General features: G+C 34.9%; 1 protein-coding gene across 2 annotated transcripts; it reads right to left on the reverse strand.

Moving 5' to 3' along the window:
- Window positions 1-5,922: 5,922 nt before the first annotated feature.
- Window positions 5,923-17,785, reverse strand: LOC122598371 (eukaryotic translation initiation factor 4G-like). Of its 2 annotated transcripts, none has more exons than XM_043770964.1 (11): window positions 17,708-17,785; window positions 17,329-17,568; window positions 17,089-17,228; window positions 14,384-14,515; window positions 13,658-13,731; window positions 13,485-13,541; window positions 12,264-13,034; window positions 11,042-11,686; window positions 7,681-10,493; window positions 6,868-7,062; window positions 5,923-6,525 (listed from the first exon to the last, which is right to left on the reverse strand). In XM_043770964.1, the coding sequence occupies exons 2-11, from the start codon at window positions 17,502-17,504 to the stop codon at window positions 6,195-6,197; spliced, it is 5,334 nt and encodes a 1,777-aa protein (XP_043626899.1). In that variant the 5' UTR covers window positions 17,505-17,568; window positions 17,708-17,785; the 3' UTR covers window positions 5,923-6,194. The 2 variants fall into 2 exon arrangements, with proteins under 2 accessions (XP_043626899.1, XP_043626898.1); XM_043770963.1 differs by having other exon boundaries at window positions 14,384-14,539.
- Between the last annotated feature and the right edge of the window lie 399 nt (window positions 17,786-18,184).

Consider the following 18,184-nt stretch of genomic DNA (forward strand, 5'->3'; position numbering starts at 1 on the left):
ATATGTTCCATGACTTTATTATAATCTCAACATGCATAAAGCGAAGGAAAGTTCCACGACCATGTTATTGTTGTATTTATGTTGTTATTGCTCTAATAAAATAATCTTAAAACACAACTTGGTAATGATTCATTTTAAAAAAAAAAAATGATGTGAGTACTCAAAGGTTCATAAATATTTGACCACTTACGGTTTTTCCGACTTTAATCAAATAGTGTTGTTTTTTCATAATTAATTTTCATTGCATTAATCAAATAACCAAAACTTCTTTATTTTTATTACTTTTATTTTCAAAAGTTTTTCCCAACGTTTTATTTTTATTTAATCAAAACATCCTCTTCGACAAAAATAAAAAACGTACCATTATTTTCACTTTTTTTTTTACGACAACCATAAAACACGAGAGCAACCAATAATGACTGAATAAACTGACCTATAGTTCTCATTTTTTTCCTTTTAGTTATCAGGAAAGAAAATGATAGAAAAAAAAAAAAAAGTTTAATTTCATAAGGTTTGTAATACATTAATTTACTGTCATAATTTCAACCTTTGATTACACCATGTGTCATGATCATATTATTAAAAGAATTTTTATGAGAATGAGTTTGAAGGGTTAATCATTTTCCAAACAAAAATTATCATCGTATTTTTCATCCAACCATTATCTATATTTAGATAACCTAACTAATATACGGAACAGGTCGACACTAATTAAATTATTAACAAGCGAAAATATTATACTTCTTATTTATTTTGAGATTTATCTCCAACAAGTATATATGACACCGCGTTAGCCACAATCCTGTGGTCACTGGTCAACCGAGTTGGTAGCCGCCACCCCTAGTCAGTTTGCTTTGATAAAACGTGGAAATTAGTTTTGAAATCAAAATTTTATATAAAACAAACATTTTAGAAACCAGTTACTTGCATAGCGCCAGTAGAGTTATGATATATAAAAGTATATATACATAATGAGAAAATAACCTCAATACTCAATTTTTTTAAAAAATATATTAACTTACTCAAGTTTTTTTAGATTTTCACAAAATACCCACAAAAATCGCAATAATTTTGAAAAAACGCAATGAGATTGTTAAAATCGCAATAAGATTATTAAAATCGCATAAAGATGATGAAAATCGTATAAAGAACTTTAAAAATCGCATAAAGAACTTTGAAAATCTCATAAAGAACATTGTAAATCGTATAAAGATTTTCAGAATCGCATAAAGAACTTAGAATCTCATAAAGAACTTCAAATGTTACAAAACCTTTACGAGATTTATAAAATCTTTATGCGATTATGTTAAATCTTTATGCGATTTTGTTAAATCTTTATACGATTTGGGGGATCTCATTGCGATTTTGTATATTCTCGTTGCAATTTTGGGAATCTCGTTGCGATTTTATGAATCTCATTGTGATTTTTGAAAATTATTGCAATTTTATTGGGTATTTTGTGAAAATTCAAAAATACTTGACTAAATTGATATATTTTTAAAAAAATTGGGTTTTAAGGTTATTTTCTCATACATAATTCATAAAGTTTTCGTGGTAGTTAGGATCTTAGGGAAATTGGTATAGGTGAGTAGAGTAAATTTAGCAACAATTTAAAGGATAAGAAAAACATTTGATAGTAGACTTTAAGCTATGCAAATGAGAGGTGGAAGGAGATTCCCTCAAGTTGAAACAACTTGATAGGTCAAAATTCAATGATCATCATTGAATCTTGGCTCTTGATTTTAATCCAAGGGTCATGATTATTCTAACTTGACTCAAGTTATTATTATAACTTGAGTGAATCCTCATCCGATGAGAGGTACATCAACTAGTCAGTTGCTTGGATAAAACAACTGTGATAGTAGACTTTAAGCTATGAAAATGAAAGCTACATCAACTAGTAAGAGACTTTCTTGGTTTTTTTTAGAACGACATTTTAATCTACTCCTATTTTTAAATTACATGCATGCTTGGGATAAAACCCAAGATTCTTGAAAAATCCCTATTAATCCACCCCTACAAATGTGGGAAGTGAGATCGAATCCAGGTGGATCCCCCCAAGGTAAAAGACCTTACCAATGGGACTATCCTGGTTTACCTCGGGTTATGAGTTCGACTTTCAAGAGTGACATATCCTGAGGGTTTAGTCTTTTAATCACCATACAACGGCTCATGCTCTACATTTTATAGTCGAAAGTACATGCATAACTTCACTATTATATGATGAGGGCTTTTTTATATCAAATATCAACTGACTGTTAAAATAAATAAATAAACTCTTGGATGTGTCAAAAGCATATTGGTACACACGATATGAAATATATAATTTGATATTAGCAACGATCAATTAATTGATTGGTATTTATGAGACTTGAGATTTTAAGATTTTAGATTCAAAGAAGCGCTCAAGGGTATTAGGTGTTGGAGCATTTGGAAAGCAAGAAACGAAATCAAATTCGATAACGGATCTCTCAACACTAATTACATTATTCAAAGCATTAAGTCGATAGGGTACCTTTGGTTTAAGAATAGATCGAAGAACAAGGTTATTTTTTGGGAGAATTGGTGTAAATTTAAGGGCTTTTAGTTTTTGATGTAAATATTGTACATATTTACACCGCCGGTCATTTGCCGGGGTGAGTGTAAATGAAACGTTACTTTAAAAAAAATAAAATAAAATTCTAAGGCATAATATGAACATAATTACTCCGGAGATGAGTGACTTATCCTAAATGGATTGTGTATATGAAGCTTCAATGCTACTCAACCCAAATTTTACCAATTAAATTTTTTTTAGAACGAATTGCATTTTTTGTCCTTGTGTTATCACACATTTTGCAAGTTTGATACAAACATGTGCAAAGTCGCAGAACGCATCCCTGTCATATCACACCTGTTGCAATTTTGGTCTAATGGTAACGTTCCGTCTATTTTCTACCGTTAAGGGCATCATGTGCCCCTCACGTGAAGGGCAATATTGTCTTTTTATATCAACGAGGACTATTCTTGCAACTCACCCAAATACATATATCATCATCTTCATCAAAGATTTTATAAATCTCCATATTTCCTAAAAGAAACCCAAACAAATTTATAAGAATAAATCAATCCATTTCAATTATCATCATCATTAACAACAAATCAAAAAAATCATAGATTCAAAACACACTAACAACAAATACATACTAGTGAATTATAAGAAATAAAAATAACTATATATATATTTATATATATAAGGATTGGGTATTGTAAAACAAGTATTATGGTAAAACAAATAAGATAAGATCTTAACCCTTAGATCATGGTTAAATTGATGCACGAAGAATCACAAAACAATTGATGTGCAATGATTTTTATGATGCACGGTGGTTATCGCTGTAGAAAAACCTATTGTTTTATTTGTTTTACATTAATACTTGTTTTATTTTACCTAAAAGCAAAACATATATATATATATAAATCTGCTGCTACAATACATACATGTCATTTGCAAACAACAAAACTAAAAACAAACCACCTCAACACTGTCATCATCATCATCGTCCCACCACCGCCCACCGCCCACCACCACTACCATCATCATCATCATCTCTATATCCCTCAATAGGATCAAGGTTTCAGTTTTTACATTCACCCTCTACCCATATCTTTATTACAAAAAATCAAAAATAATGATGAATCTCGGCCCCCATTAACGGATCTAAAAAAAAAAAACTAGATGTTTTCCGGCCACCTTACCACCACTAAGATGTAAGATCCGGCCTCCTCGCCCCACCACCACCAAGATCCACCCGCCACCCCGTTTGAACTCTCGTCGGAAAAAACACATACAGCCGTCGCCAGCCCACCACCTCTTTGAACTTTCGCCAGAAAAAACACAGGTCCGACCGTCCCTGTGCCTCTTTCTTTAGATCGATCGATGGATAACATTTTCGAGTTTAGCCAGATAGTTGGTGTGGGTGATGGTTACTAATTATGTAGATATAAATCATAAATATATAGATATATTTACGAGTACATGTGGATGGATAGATCATAGATATTTTAGGAATTTTGATATCTTCCTAAACCAAAATTATTATTATTATTATTATTTAAGAAAAAAATAGGGGTTTTTTTAATTGATAATAATGGCAGTGTCTGTAAATTGGATTATATTTTTGATATGGATAGATAGATTTGTGTGAATTGATGTGGAGTAATATATTATTTATTTATTATTTATATTTGGTCCAACAGTATTTGGTAAAGATGATGATATATGTATTTGGGTGAGTTGCAAGAATAGTCCTTCTTTATATAAAAAGACAATATTGTCCCTCATGTGATGGGCACATGATGCCCTTAACGGTAAAAAATAGACGGAATGTTACTGTTGGACTAAAATTGCAACAAGTGTGATATTACAAGGATGCATTTCGCGATTTTGTACATGTTTGTATCAAACTTGCAAAATGTGTGATAACACAAGGACCAAAAATGCAATTCGTTCTTTTTTTTTATATATAAAATAATCAAATCTAATATTCCGTTAATAAATAAGATAGAGTACTAAAATATGAAAGCGCATTGTATGTTAAAAATTTATTGCAAGTATCCCACCTCATGAATTCATGCTAGTATATAATTTGATGATAAACTAGTACAAACTTCCATAAAATATCAGATTAATATATAAGAGCAAATATATTAAAGTGTATTTGGACGTTAACAAAAATACAAAATAACACGCTAGCCGCCGTGTTGCTAAAAATGATACCAGTACTATATTGTTCAGTGAATCAAATGGTATGAGGGTGTCATCAAAATAGTAATACGTAATAATGTTTTTTACTCCACCACAACCTAGAACTGATGTCGAAACTAAATGACTTGTGTGTGATGACATGTTGGCCTGTTAAGTCTGTAACCGGCTCACTTTTCCGGTCAAGACCGTAAACAAGTCAACCCACCAACCTGCAAACTTAATACTGTGTGAAGCATATATGATCCATATAACATAAGCCAATCTGACATGAAACCAAGTAAGCAGCATATAACATGTCTTTTCACTCAAAACCACCTCGTCAAAATGCGAGACCCAACGGAAAGAGTTATACAACCCGAACTCATTCAACATGTCATTTCACTCAAGACCACCTCGTCAAAGTGTTAGACCCAACGGAAAGAGTTATACAGGTCATGTCCAGACTACCAAGTTAGAAGTAAACATTGAACTTCCTAATCCGATAATGTTATTAGGATAGAGGTCCGAGCTGGATATTTTCAACCCGTCACACAACCAACCCAAACCCGAAGAGGATTTCTTCTTACGGGTGTTACTGGGTTGACTTGTTGATCTCCATTGATTTACAAGTGAACTCACAAGGTTAGTAATAAGAGTACATAAAAAAGAAAATAGAAATGCTCAACTGAAAAACAAATCACAAATAAAAGTTTACAAAAATCTAATATAAATAAGCTAAAAAAATTTAATTTATATATAATCGATCCTCTCATATGCCACATCAGGCAACTCAGTTTACCATTTTGTTCGAAAATCATGAACCGAAAGCAAACAATCAATCAATTGGTTTTTCTCAGAGCAATCCACTTCAAAAAACCAAAATCTCACTCAACCGACCTATAAACTAATCACCTTTTTACCAGCTTTCTCGAATAAGTAACCTCAACTTTTTTGCAACTAAGACACATCCATCACCCAACTTCTACAGGAATCGGGTCCCAACCTCACGTAATAATCTTGTAGATAATGATGATTTAACTCTGTGCTATCTATAAAAGTTTTAGCTATTATAATGTTGTTTGTAAAACATGAAATACTGCTTAAGTTTTCTTGATAGAATATATAAGAATTTTTAACTAATACCAACCAACTTCCTAAAGACTACTTACCAAATGCAGCTTTATTAGACAATTATATTCATTGTAAACAGGAAATGTTCAAATATATCGCACACAAAAATGTGACTTAAAACTTCAAGCAAATACATGTTCAAATATAGAACCGTGGGATCAGCAAGTAAAATCTAGATGCTCATTTGAACCTTTAAAGATTGCAGTTAATCTTTTTAGCGTTGATAATAATTTAGAACAATGAAGGATAAAAACAACCTTCCTAAAAAATATATACCAACTGCTATCAATATATCCTTCTAAAGATAAAAACGAGCATCTTTACTTATGATCTAGATCTAGATAAACTTATCTAACCTCAACGTTTTCTTGATTGTTGGAGGACGGAAGTTCTCTAACCGAAGATCAGAACCCATACGCATATTATTTAAAAAGGGGTCACCTTTTTCTGCTTTAATGATCTCCAAAATGACTCCAAGAACCTCGGCTGCTAGACCTATTTCCACAAGTCTTCCTTGCTCTTCTCCACCTTCATATATCAAACGCCACACTTCTGTGTAAGGGATGACGTTCTCTAAAAGCACTTTTGCAAAGATACGACCAAGAAACTCTGCAGCTTTTGGTGCATCATTCACAGCATCCTCCAGTGTTGATAAAACAGATTCAAATCTGGATGACGTAACAAAAACCACATACAGTTAGTATGCTATGTTAAAATAATTGCGATTCAGATGCGTTTGGAAGTACTTTAATGGTTAGAAGTTGCAATGATCAGATACCCAGTACTTTACGAAAAAGTTTCTTAAACCAAGCGTACAAAATTTAGTAATATAGTAATTTTACTTTATCCTTTTATAATCAGCTAGGTTGCAGTTAGTATAAATTTTACTTTATACTAAACGATGAAATACCTAGATGCAGAATTTGTCGATCCAAAAAATTTAAACCAACAGCTAAAACTATATGTGGTTGCAAAAAGCACGACATAGAGAGATGCGAAGTATTTGTTACCCTCTAACAAGCGATTCCTGACTTAGAATTCCGTCCCGAGATCTAGCAAGATTAACGAGAAGTTTAGTAAGTGATTCCCGATCCACGTCTTTCCTCTCAAAAGAATCAATGACCCAAATGGATATCATCGATGGATAGAAACTGGGTGCATTCAGATCTCTGATGCACAAAGCAACTTCTTTTTCATCTCTTGCACTGGAAAAAAAAACAATATATCAATACTCCAACAACATAAAGAATGTAGACATTTATCCAAAATAGATGTTTAACTGCTGCTTTGTCTTGTCTATAAATGAAGTTAATTGACTAACAAAATGGTAAGCTTCTTAAAAAAAACAAATAATCTAGTTGTGTTGAAATAGATGTTTTAAACGCTGAGTACTTGGGTGAGCATTTTGTAGATGTCTCTCTAAGCATTCCTTTATCATCTCCTCTAAGAAAAAGAGTTCCTATAATTCTATGTATTTTTCTAGAATACTCTTTTATTGTATAAATTTAAGAAATGATCATTATTTGAATATTTGAAAAAACCAAATATGTAAGAATTAACTAACAAATCTAACCAAAGAAGATTATTGTCAAACAGATTTTCTGTTCAATGGTAGTAAAAGCATCTCAAACTAAGTTTTAGAGAATAAGCAAATAAAATATATTATTTTACCCTTTGTTGCAGCTTGTATGGGAACCGACTATAGCAATATGACTCAAAATTAATCAGAAACATTGATTATGGTGACTAGCAGCCGCAAGAGTAGGATAATTACTTTTAAAAAGCAAATAGAAGGACTCCTTATCTATAGACAAGAGCAATACCTGTAGAACTCTTTAATCGTCTCTATGGACTTATCATGTAAATGCTCTTCAGACATGACCGTATCTGAAGGACCACTTTGTAGTGGAGTAGTCACTCTGGCATGTTCAGGTGGTGATGATGGTGAAACCTGAACAAAACCGCGGCCTGCATTCCTCGTGTCCCTGTTCACATAGTTCATGTTTTGTTCCTGTATATTGGATGGGTCATAAATTGGCCGAGAAAACCATCTTGAAGCTAAATCTTCTTGCCCATAACCTGCTCTCTCAGACATGGAACCATAACCATTAGGACCAGCAACTCCTCTTCTAGAGTCCACGTCATGCAATGGTATGCCTTGCATTGATGGCTGGCCCCTAATTGACATTCCCCTTGCTAAACCACCTTGGGGCCCGAGGGTAATAGTGTCATCATTCATGGTTCTCAAAGGAACCGACAATGGCCTAGTCTCAAAAGTGTCAAGTCTTGGATCTGGATTTCCATAAGCCCGAAACTGTTGGGGTAATCCACGATAACCACCCATTTGAGGGGTTGAAGGTAAAACGTTCGACCCTCTAGGTCCAAAGTCCATCTGAGCCCTTCTAGTCGATGGGTTGGAACTAGGTCCACGGGCCAATCGATTAGCTTGAGCCTGACGTTCTTGAGCAGCTTCCCTATGCACTTCGTCGATCTTTTTTGGACCTTCAACCTTCCTTCGTTGCTGCCATTTGTTTTTTCTAAGGTCAATTGCATCTTTTAACATGAATCTCACTCGTGAAGAATAATCCATATTATTTGATAACTTAAGCATCATATCAAAATACACATCCATGTGTTCTTTAGCTTTTGGGTGATCAATCATCTCCCCTATAGTGCTCATTAATTTGCATAATGCCTCGATATTTTCCTCATCAGGATCAGGGGTCTGATTAACGCCTAAGAGTTTCTTTATACATTCATGCATAATTCTTTCGGTCAACATTCTTTTCTTGTACAATTCACCAATAAGTCTAATATTACCCAGCATGCGTCTTCGGGCCTTGACTCTTTTTTCCTCCCGTTCCTCTTCTGTCTGCTTAACTTCACCTTCTTCTTCAGTTCTATTAGCTTCTTCTTCTTCTCTCTCCCCTCTTTCAAATTCCTCTTGACATTTATTTAATAATAATCTCTTAAAAGTAATCTTCTCGTTATTTTCACTAAAATCAGGAAGCTCCACAGATAACCGAGAACAAAAATTGGCGTACATTTCTACAAAAGTCGGTTCCATCAAAGCCTTATCGAATATTTGTCCAATAACACCAGATAGAGTATCGGCATTGTCAATGTTGACTTGTTTGACTTGATCAAACAATTTTTCGAAATTCTGTGGAGTCAACTTGTTCAGAATACCTTTCAATTGTCTTTGTTTTGCTTGCTCTTGGTCGGTTATTTTACCAACTTCATACTTTCTTTCAGCTTTATGCATCACTGGGGTGTGTGGAGAAGGTATTAAGCCCTTCTGAAAATTAGTACCACGTTGCCACCTATCAGAATCTGAGTTATTTCGTTGCATAGGAACGCCTAGTTGACCAGGGGACTGCATTTGTCCATATAAAATGCCACCAATGTACTGACCAGGTGGCTGACCACGTGGGGTTCGTAACACGCCATGGTTAACGCCTCTTCCAGGAAAATTCATTTCAACTCTTGGGTCCCATCCTGGAGACATGGTTCCTGGAGCCATTGTTCCTGGCCCTTTATTCCAACTGACATCTAAACCTAAATTACTTAAGCGACGGTCAAGCCGTGGCCCTGACACTGCCCTGTCACCGCCTCTACCTGGACTTGGGTACGAATCACGAACCAAATTGACACCTGATACCGACAAAGCTTCAGTTATTTCGGGTGTTATTTCAAAACCTACAGGAAGATCAGTACAGTGGTCCGAGAATTTCAGTAGGAAGTCTCTGGAATACTTCTTTGTCATTCCTTCATTGTCATCCTCACTGTGATGTTTCAAACCTGTTTCCATTTTGGGAGTAGAATTGTCTGCAGCATCCTCCCAGTCATCAGGTTCATATTTGGTAGGACCACGTTTCTCATCCAACAAAACCTCTTTTTCTGGAAAATTAACTGATGGATTTTCTACAGCAGATGAAGTATCTTTCTTATCTTCTGGACGTTTATATGCATTATAAAGATCAGAAGTAGTCCCGCGAGCATCAGCATTTTTCAAGATCTCTCTTATTTTTTTCCTCCCTTTAGATGCATTACCCTTGACTTTACTAGAAGATGGAGAAATCGGGCCTGTAGTTTCTACCTCTAAAGCTGAAGGTGCTTCTGGAACAGAAAGTGAAATGGCAGGTGACTCTTCAGTTGACGTTACGGGATTATTGACTTGGTCAACATCTCTCCCATTAAACTTATTTGAATGATCATCCAGATTGGAGATCTGATCACCATGATCAGAAGTGGAAATTGACCCTGATGATTTATCGTCAGTATCATTAATGGGTTCTTTTTGTTGTGCACCAGTTGCATCTGAGACTGTGCTATCTTGATTTTGGTCGGCAGGATCTTTGACTGGTTCTTCTGGCACAACAACTTCAGCTATTGGTTCTCCTCCTAAAAGGGGGTTATCAGGATGGGTTCCAGAACCAATAATTTCGGTAGAGTCAACGTCTTTTTCATAACTCTCACACCTGGAAACAGACTCATCAGCAACATTTGAAGGCACTGCTTTATTGCTAGTTTGCATGGAAAGAGTAGAAGGCTTTGATGTTTCTTGAACACCAATATCCTTGGAATTAAGATGTCCTACTGATAAGCTTGAAACAAAGGAAGATTGCCCATCGATCTGTGAATAACAGTGCTAATTCAAGTCAAAGATTGTCAATTGCTCCTACCAGTAAGGCAATAAGAATAAAACGGCGACACTGGTGCGAAAAAGTGCTTCTTACAACACAGTTGTGAAGAGAGGGAGGAGGTGGCAATTTTATCCCATTTACATACAAACAGGCCAATTCTGGTTATGCTAAATCTCTAAGTAGCCAAAATAGCAACAGAAAACCAAAAGAAAAGCTAGAGATAAAAAGGTGAAAATGGGTTTTGCCTAATAACGTACTTTTAATGCATTAAACCTGTAGATATATTTCTTACAAAAACAATAAGACTCCTAATTTTCAAAAACATATTTGACACTGAAGATATTAATAAATAAATTATGACAAGTGTTTCAAGTCAACCCATCCTGACATGTTTTGAAGCGCACATAAATTTATTTCCATGTTGGCCAAAACCCATTTGCCACCTCAATATTTGGGACTTTTTATATTCCAGTCATGAAGTAGTAAAGAAAACGATGCTAAGAGGAAATAATCAATCAAGAAAGCTCTAAATACATACCTTGTCTACAGGGACAGAAAAGACCTCTTTCCCGGGCTGCTTCTGTTCCTCTTGAAGCAATCCAGATCTGTCAAACATTGTTTCTTTTACAACTTCAGGCAGACTATTCACAGGTGGCACGCAATCCTCAACAGGAGCGGAAGCAGCAATAGTATTTTTCAAATTCCCCAGTTGTGGTAAAGAGCTACCAGCATTATTAGGTTCACCAGAGGTATCTTCTGCAACTGCGTCTTGACTATTAGTAATGTCACTTTTCTCCAATTGTTGTAAAGAGCTACCAGCATTTGTCTCTGAATCCTTGTGAGGTTGACCAGAGGTACCTTCTGCAGCTGCCTCTTGACTTTCAGTAGTGTCACATTTCTCCAATTGTGGTAAACAGCTACCAGTATTTGTCTCTGAATCCTTTTGAGGTTGACCAGAGGTACCTTCTGCAACTGCCTTTTGACTTTTAGTAATGTCACTTTTTTCCAAATGCGGTAAAGAGCTAGCAGAATTCGTTTCTGAATCCTTATGAGGTTGACCAGTGGTACCTTCTGTAACTGACTTTTGACTTTTAGTAGTGTCACTTTTCTCTATGCTCGGTGATGAACCAGCAACCTTTTCAACGTGTGAAACTGCCGGTTTTACTGTCACCTGTTTAGAAGGCTGCAGTTGACAAAATCACAACAGCTATTACCCGAAAACCTCATAAGCATGTTATGGCCCTATCTTATACAAAAACTGAAGGGTTTTAAGATTTTATGTTTGGAACTAATGAACTGATTATCGGTTTTTGGTACAAATATCTATAGATTCTGCTTCTGAATAACTACCAGTAAAAAATCAGTGGTGGATTATTGACATAATACCAGGTGCAACAAAACTGATTACTAGGGTACTCGTTGTGCAGAGCTCCACTCTTGCAATTGCGTAGTTGCGATGGACGCTGTTTGTCGATTATTTTACCCGAATTCATGTTTTACTTCCATTTCACAAAAGAACCTTGACTTTTTATCCAAGAAAAAAATTTATATAAAAAATAAAAATAACTTTTTGGTAACCACTAATTCTATTTATAACAAAAAGCTGCCAAAGCCAAACACCTAAAAAGTTGATTATTACAGCTTTAAATAGCAAGAGGTACGTCCAAACACTATCTTCTACAGAAAATTCTATTACAGCTTATTATCTCATTCATATAATTCAATATCATAGTTCTAAAAATATTAATAAAAATGCTAACCTGATTATAAAACCGAGGTGCTTGAGAACCAGAAGTGCTCTGTGTACCACCATGTGTCGGGAAATAAAGGGGATTGAGATTATATCCGGGATAATAGTTAATCGGGTGAGAAGGTGGAAAAGATGGAACCGCCTGAGACTGAGGCTGCCCATGAGGGTGTGGTCTTGAACCAGATGTCCCGCCATTCAGATAGCCATCGGTCCTTTTATCTAACCGTAGCTCCTCATGAGTATCTGGGTGAGTTATCTTTACTGTTCTACGTGCACCACCAAAATTCAGATTCCCCATAGACTGTTGTGGGTATTGCGGTCCTAGCCCCATCCCCATATTTCCGAGCTGAGCCATCTGAGGTGAGAAAGTCAAACCTTGACTTGGATGAATGATCCCCTGATGATGTTGGATGCTCGGGACAAATACCTGTGGTTGGACTTGAGGTATATGCATGGGGAGTGGCACTGCCAATGAGGTATTGACCATGGGCTGGGATTGCAATGGTGGATTTGGGCCACCAAAAGGAAGATGAATTTGAGATTGGGGAAATGGCATTTGCATAGAAACCCCTGGTACAGAAGGTACAGGAGGACCAGTTGGTTTCTGAGAGTGTACTGTAACGGGGGGAGCTGAAGAAAGCACTTCCTTTTTATCTCTTGAGGTAGGAGGGGCCTCTGAGACATTAGGCTGATCAACAGGTCTGGTATCTTTTCTTGTTAAGTGTTGTTTTGAAGCAGCTTGATTTTGATAAGCAGCAGCTTTTAAGGAATCAAGACGCGCCTGTAATATAATAGTAACAATATTTGAATGAGTAGAAGCTAGTCAAAATTATCGCACTTTTCAAAAAACACCCACTAGCTTTATAATATCCATTTTACATGTAAAACTCATGTGTATAGAACAAACATAAAAGCTTGTTTATTCTTTCTTAATAAATTGATACAGATTTAAATTACATTCTTTGGCAAAATTCAAAAACATAGACTACCTTCAAATATAGCAATGGTCATTTGAGTATCAAACATAAACATGATTGTGGAAAACAGTCACTTATTTTCCAATCATCACCCTAGGAAGTTGAGATAATGCATTGGCTGGAGTCCCTTGACTCTAAAGTTTGTCTATCACAAGACTTTTTGCAGATACATTGTTCTTAATAAGGTGTTTTCACATATAAGAATCGATGTCATTAACAGACACATGTGAGACAGAGAACTACAAAAAACATACCTGAGCCCGTTTTTGCTCATCCAAATTGGGAGGAGCAGAGTTGGTTCGAGCAGGTACCTACAAAAACCGAAAGACATTTATAGCTTCTTAAACAGGTAATTAAACTACTTACATTACATGTCAAAATTATAACATTTTATAGGTGCCCCTTTGCACAGAGCTATGCAAATTACCTGCATTCCATTCATAACACCAGGATTAATAGATCCAAACTGAAGTGGAAAAGCCCTGGAAGCATCCCCGGAACCTAAGCACGAAGACAAAACACATCAAAAGAGAAGTCTTATCCACTCTTAAATTAACTAAGGCTTAAACCCGGAATACATAATTAACGGTCAATTTGGTCATTGGTGGGCTGGAATGATTAAACTAATGAGATGGAACGGATCGAGTAACAGGATAAGGTGATGGAACAGATCATTACATTCCATTATTTTAATTTGTTTGGGATGAGTTTTCAAATGAATATCCAATGCCATATTCAGGTACAGTATATGGATTTACCTCCATATATTATCAATAATATTGAACTTCAAAGCTAAAATAAAAGGCAAAATTAAATATAATATATAAATTCTCATTGGAAATTTAGAACCCTAACTAAGACTAATAAAAAGACAAGACGACAGGAAACGTATAATATTAAATCTCTGTATTTTATCATTGAAAAAACATAGACAAAACTGGTTTATCGTGTAATTTTTCATTCCACTCCATTGTGTAAAAAAGAGAGCCACATACTGCGAAAATGGCCACTTATTCATTGGACAAAACAAACACTTCTTTTCACTCCAACCTTTATCTGGTTCCATCAATGGTACCTTAGTGTTTAACTCGGAAAATAACAAGCAACAAAGATAATAATGCAAATCTAACAGCACAATCACTCAAAGTCGTACCCTTGACAGGAGTGGTGGAACCTGTGGCACCAGTGGTGCCAGAACTGTGAGAAGCTGGATGGCTTTGTGGAGCCTTTGGCAGGCCTGGGCTGCTCTTTTGGACTGATGAATCCGCCAACTTTGCAGGAGCCCCTGTAGATGAAACATCAGAAGTTCCTGCAGAGTAATTAAAATTAAACAGAAAAGATAAAGTTGGCAACGACAAAAAAAAGAAGTATCAGGTGTTCCTACAAAAGATAAAATAAGGATAATAATGTCAGCAGAAGATGCACATTGCTGCAACTAAAAAAGCTCACATATACTAACAATGTAAACAAAGAGAGATTATAAGATTTGCTACTATATTACTTCAATTACTTTTACACAATTTTTAGCTCCACAAATATATATATGTAGAAATAACTGCAAGCAATTCTCCAAATTAAAATGAAGTTAATTAACAAACACAACTCTATGGGAAGAAAAACTTCATCGCAGTTTCTTCCATAGCTGAAAATATGGGCAGGTTAGGAACATTACTTCTGACATTCCACGTACCACTCACATCATAAAAAAAAACAAGAAATTACATTCACAGATTTAGAGGTGGCAGAATAGGCAGGTTGAGTACTGGTCAAAACGGATTTGGGTTAAAACGGGAAATTTATTAAGGGCTGAAATGGCACTTTCATTCAATAATATAACATTTAATATTTTATTTTGCCCATAGTCCATATGATGTCTTTAAATTCCTTTCTTTTCTTTGTTATGTTAAAGCAGTTACGGTTTGATTTTGCATGATAATTATATAAATTATTGATTAGATGGAAACAAATATATATAACCTAAGAGTTTGTATGATGAACAATACAAATATTAAAGAGTAAACATTTTAGATAAAAATAACTAAGAAAACATGATGCCTTTACCAATTAACTCATTTACACCTAAAGCGGATCCAAGCACAACTTCTCACCGATTAACACGATAAACTTCTTTTTAAGATCACACACACACACACATACATATATAAAAAATAGATTGTTATTAAATAAATAAACTTTTGTATAACTATAAACTATTGTTTATTGTATTAAACTTTACTATATAATTTGTACCAACAAAAGATTAACAGCACTGTCACATAATACTAATTTATATCACCACTCATTTATAATTACAAGGCATCAATAAAATATTGATTAAATATTTTTAAAATAGATTAATAAGATGCAAAATGGAATAAAGCGAAGATAATCTGAAGAAAAAGTGATTTTCAATTGGATAAGCAATTAAAAGCGAAACAAAAAAGGATATCCAAAAGTCTCAATTTCTTCTAATACAAACGACAACACCGACTTTCTCTAGAGAGTTCACTGCTTTTCAATATTGGAACAACCATTGAGACCCATGCAAGGCTTAAATCATCCAGCCCAAAATTTTTTAAAATGTATTTTCAAATCGCCTATTTCAACCTGTTTGGGTAGTACTGCCACCTAAATATACCCAAAGTCCATAAGTGGAAGTACCCAAAATTGCACAGTCATATGCTGGCTCTATACTCAATGCTTACTCTCTCAATTACTAATAGTGGTCAGGCATCTTGTTGTCCTCGGGTCTCAAGTTCAAGACTCAGTTGGTAAACATCATGGAGTTTCTAGAGAAAGGTTTGAAAATGATCACGAGGATACCCTGAAAGCCAAATACATCTGAGACAAAGACTCACCCTCCCTGGTTAGCTATGACCAATTGATCTAACATGAATGATATGATTCATGGCAGTGGAAGTGGAGAGCTTTGGGACCAAGTTTACAGCAGAAAAAGGAAGAAAAGCCAAAGCTGAGAAGTTCACGGGTCTATGTGTCGTTTTCTTATAACTAGTTTGACTAAGAAAAGTCATGTGTGCGTTATATTTAAATAAGGCTACGAGCCATTAGGTTTTAATTGTCAAGACTTATATGTGTGTTCTGAGGAACTTGGGAGCTACTAGAGCTCTAATCCAGCATATCTAATTTTAACAGCCAACTCCCATCGGCTGAGGTTTTGTGTTACTTACTCTTGTAAACTGGTTTACTCGTTGGTAATTCATGGTAGTTCATATCAATGAACCAACATAATCAACATAATAACCTTTTTTTGGTATAAAGTAATACAATTAATCAACCTTTGTATAATATAATAATAATAATAATAATCAGTGTAGCAGAATTAACCATTTAAACCAAAACATTGAGACATGCATCAATGATCTGATCACATTTGTCTCATAACCCATTAAATACACCCACTTACCACACGAGCTTCTTTTTGGGGACGATATAGTGAAAATTGAGCTTGACTACATATTTCTACATAACCGCAATTACAAAGCCACTTAATTTACTCAGTTGTTAGTAAAGTAAACCTAAGTAACACTAACACTTAAATCCACATCTACTCACTAATCAAGACAATTAGAGCACAATCTCACCTAGCAGCCATAACATATGGCATAACTACTATAAACCTTACAACATAATCACACTTCATGAAACCATAATTAAAGATATTTTTATAGTCTCATCGTAAACTAGCACAATAATTATAAAAATCTAGTCCTGTTTGATCCATCACAACTATAAAGCTAGCAACTTTACACTTTCTACAAAAAAAAAAAAAAAGAAAAAAAGTATACAGACTGAGGGTGTGTTCGGGCCGCATTTGTAAGATTAAAATTCAAAGCATACCTCTTGACGACGGTTGATTATGTGGCCCATTAGGTGCACCTCTCCCACCACCACTCGAATAATTCGAATTTACATTCGGGTTCGAACCAGGTCCTCTATTCTGTGCTCCTTGAGCATTATTAGCAACCACTTTCTTAAAACTAAAAATAAACAAATCAAAAAAACAAATTTTTATTAAACTTTTCCTATCAAATAACTAAATAAAACCAAAAAAATTAAAAGTGAAAATAAAAATATTACCTTTTATTACCGGAATAAGAATTAGTACCGGAAGGAGGGGCGGTGGTAGTGCCACCTCCACCGCCACCCTTCCCACCACCGACGCCGGGATAGTTTCTTGGCGAATTCGGGTTACCGGATCGACCCGATCTTTTGAATTCGTTTTTGTCAGCACCTCTTGATTGATTGACGGACATATATTCAATTCCTCAATAAATATAATAAAAAAACACAATCTTTTTTTTATTTTATTTAATTTCCCTAAAAAGCAAACACCCAGATAAGAAATCAATCAGATCTTTGAAATCAAAATAAAGGGGAATTAAATTAAAGTAATTTAATGAAGACCCAAATCAACATTACATAAAATAAACAAGAAAGTCGGGTACTTTATTATTACCTTAAGTGATATATATAGATACAGATATAGAAAGTGTGTGAGAAGAAAGATAATTAGGGTTTATTGGTAATTATTATTTAGTATTATACAATTGAGAAGTAGTGTGTGTGTAACATGATATATGGAAAGACATAAAAGAAATGAAAGAAAGTGGTGAAAAACAGTAATAATTTTGTTACGTCAATTGGGAAAAGGAAATATAGTAAAAAGAACACATATTCAGAAGACTCGTATTTATTTAGAAGACGGAAAGAATCGGCCCGAATGGGTCGCTGGTACATCGGAGAAGCCTTTGTATCGTGTGTTTTCGTATACAAGGTTTGGGTTGTTAGCTGTATTCATACAACAATCTATCACAACTGTACAATATATACTTATACAGCATGCTATGAAGATTATACAGTGTGACATGGTATGTTTATATTTTTTTGGTACATTTATCATTTTCCATACCAAATAGCTAAAGTCAAAGTTTCA

Source organism: Erigeron canadensis, chromosome 4 (genome assembly GCF_010389155.1).
Source record: "Erigeron canadensis isolate Cc75 chromosome 4, C_canadensis_v1, whole genome shotgun sequence".
Taxonomy (NCBI): Eukaryota; Viridiplantae; Streptophyta; class Magnoliopsida; order Asterales; family Asteraceae; genus Erigeron; species Erigeron canadensis.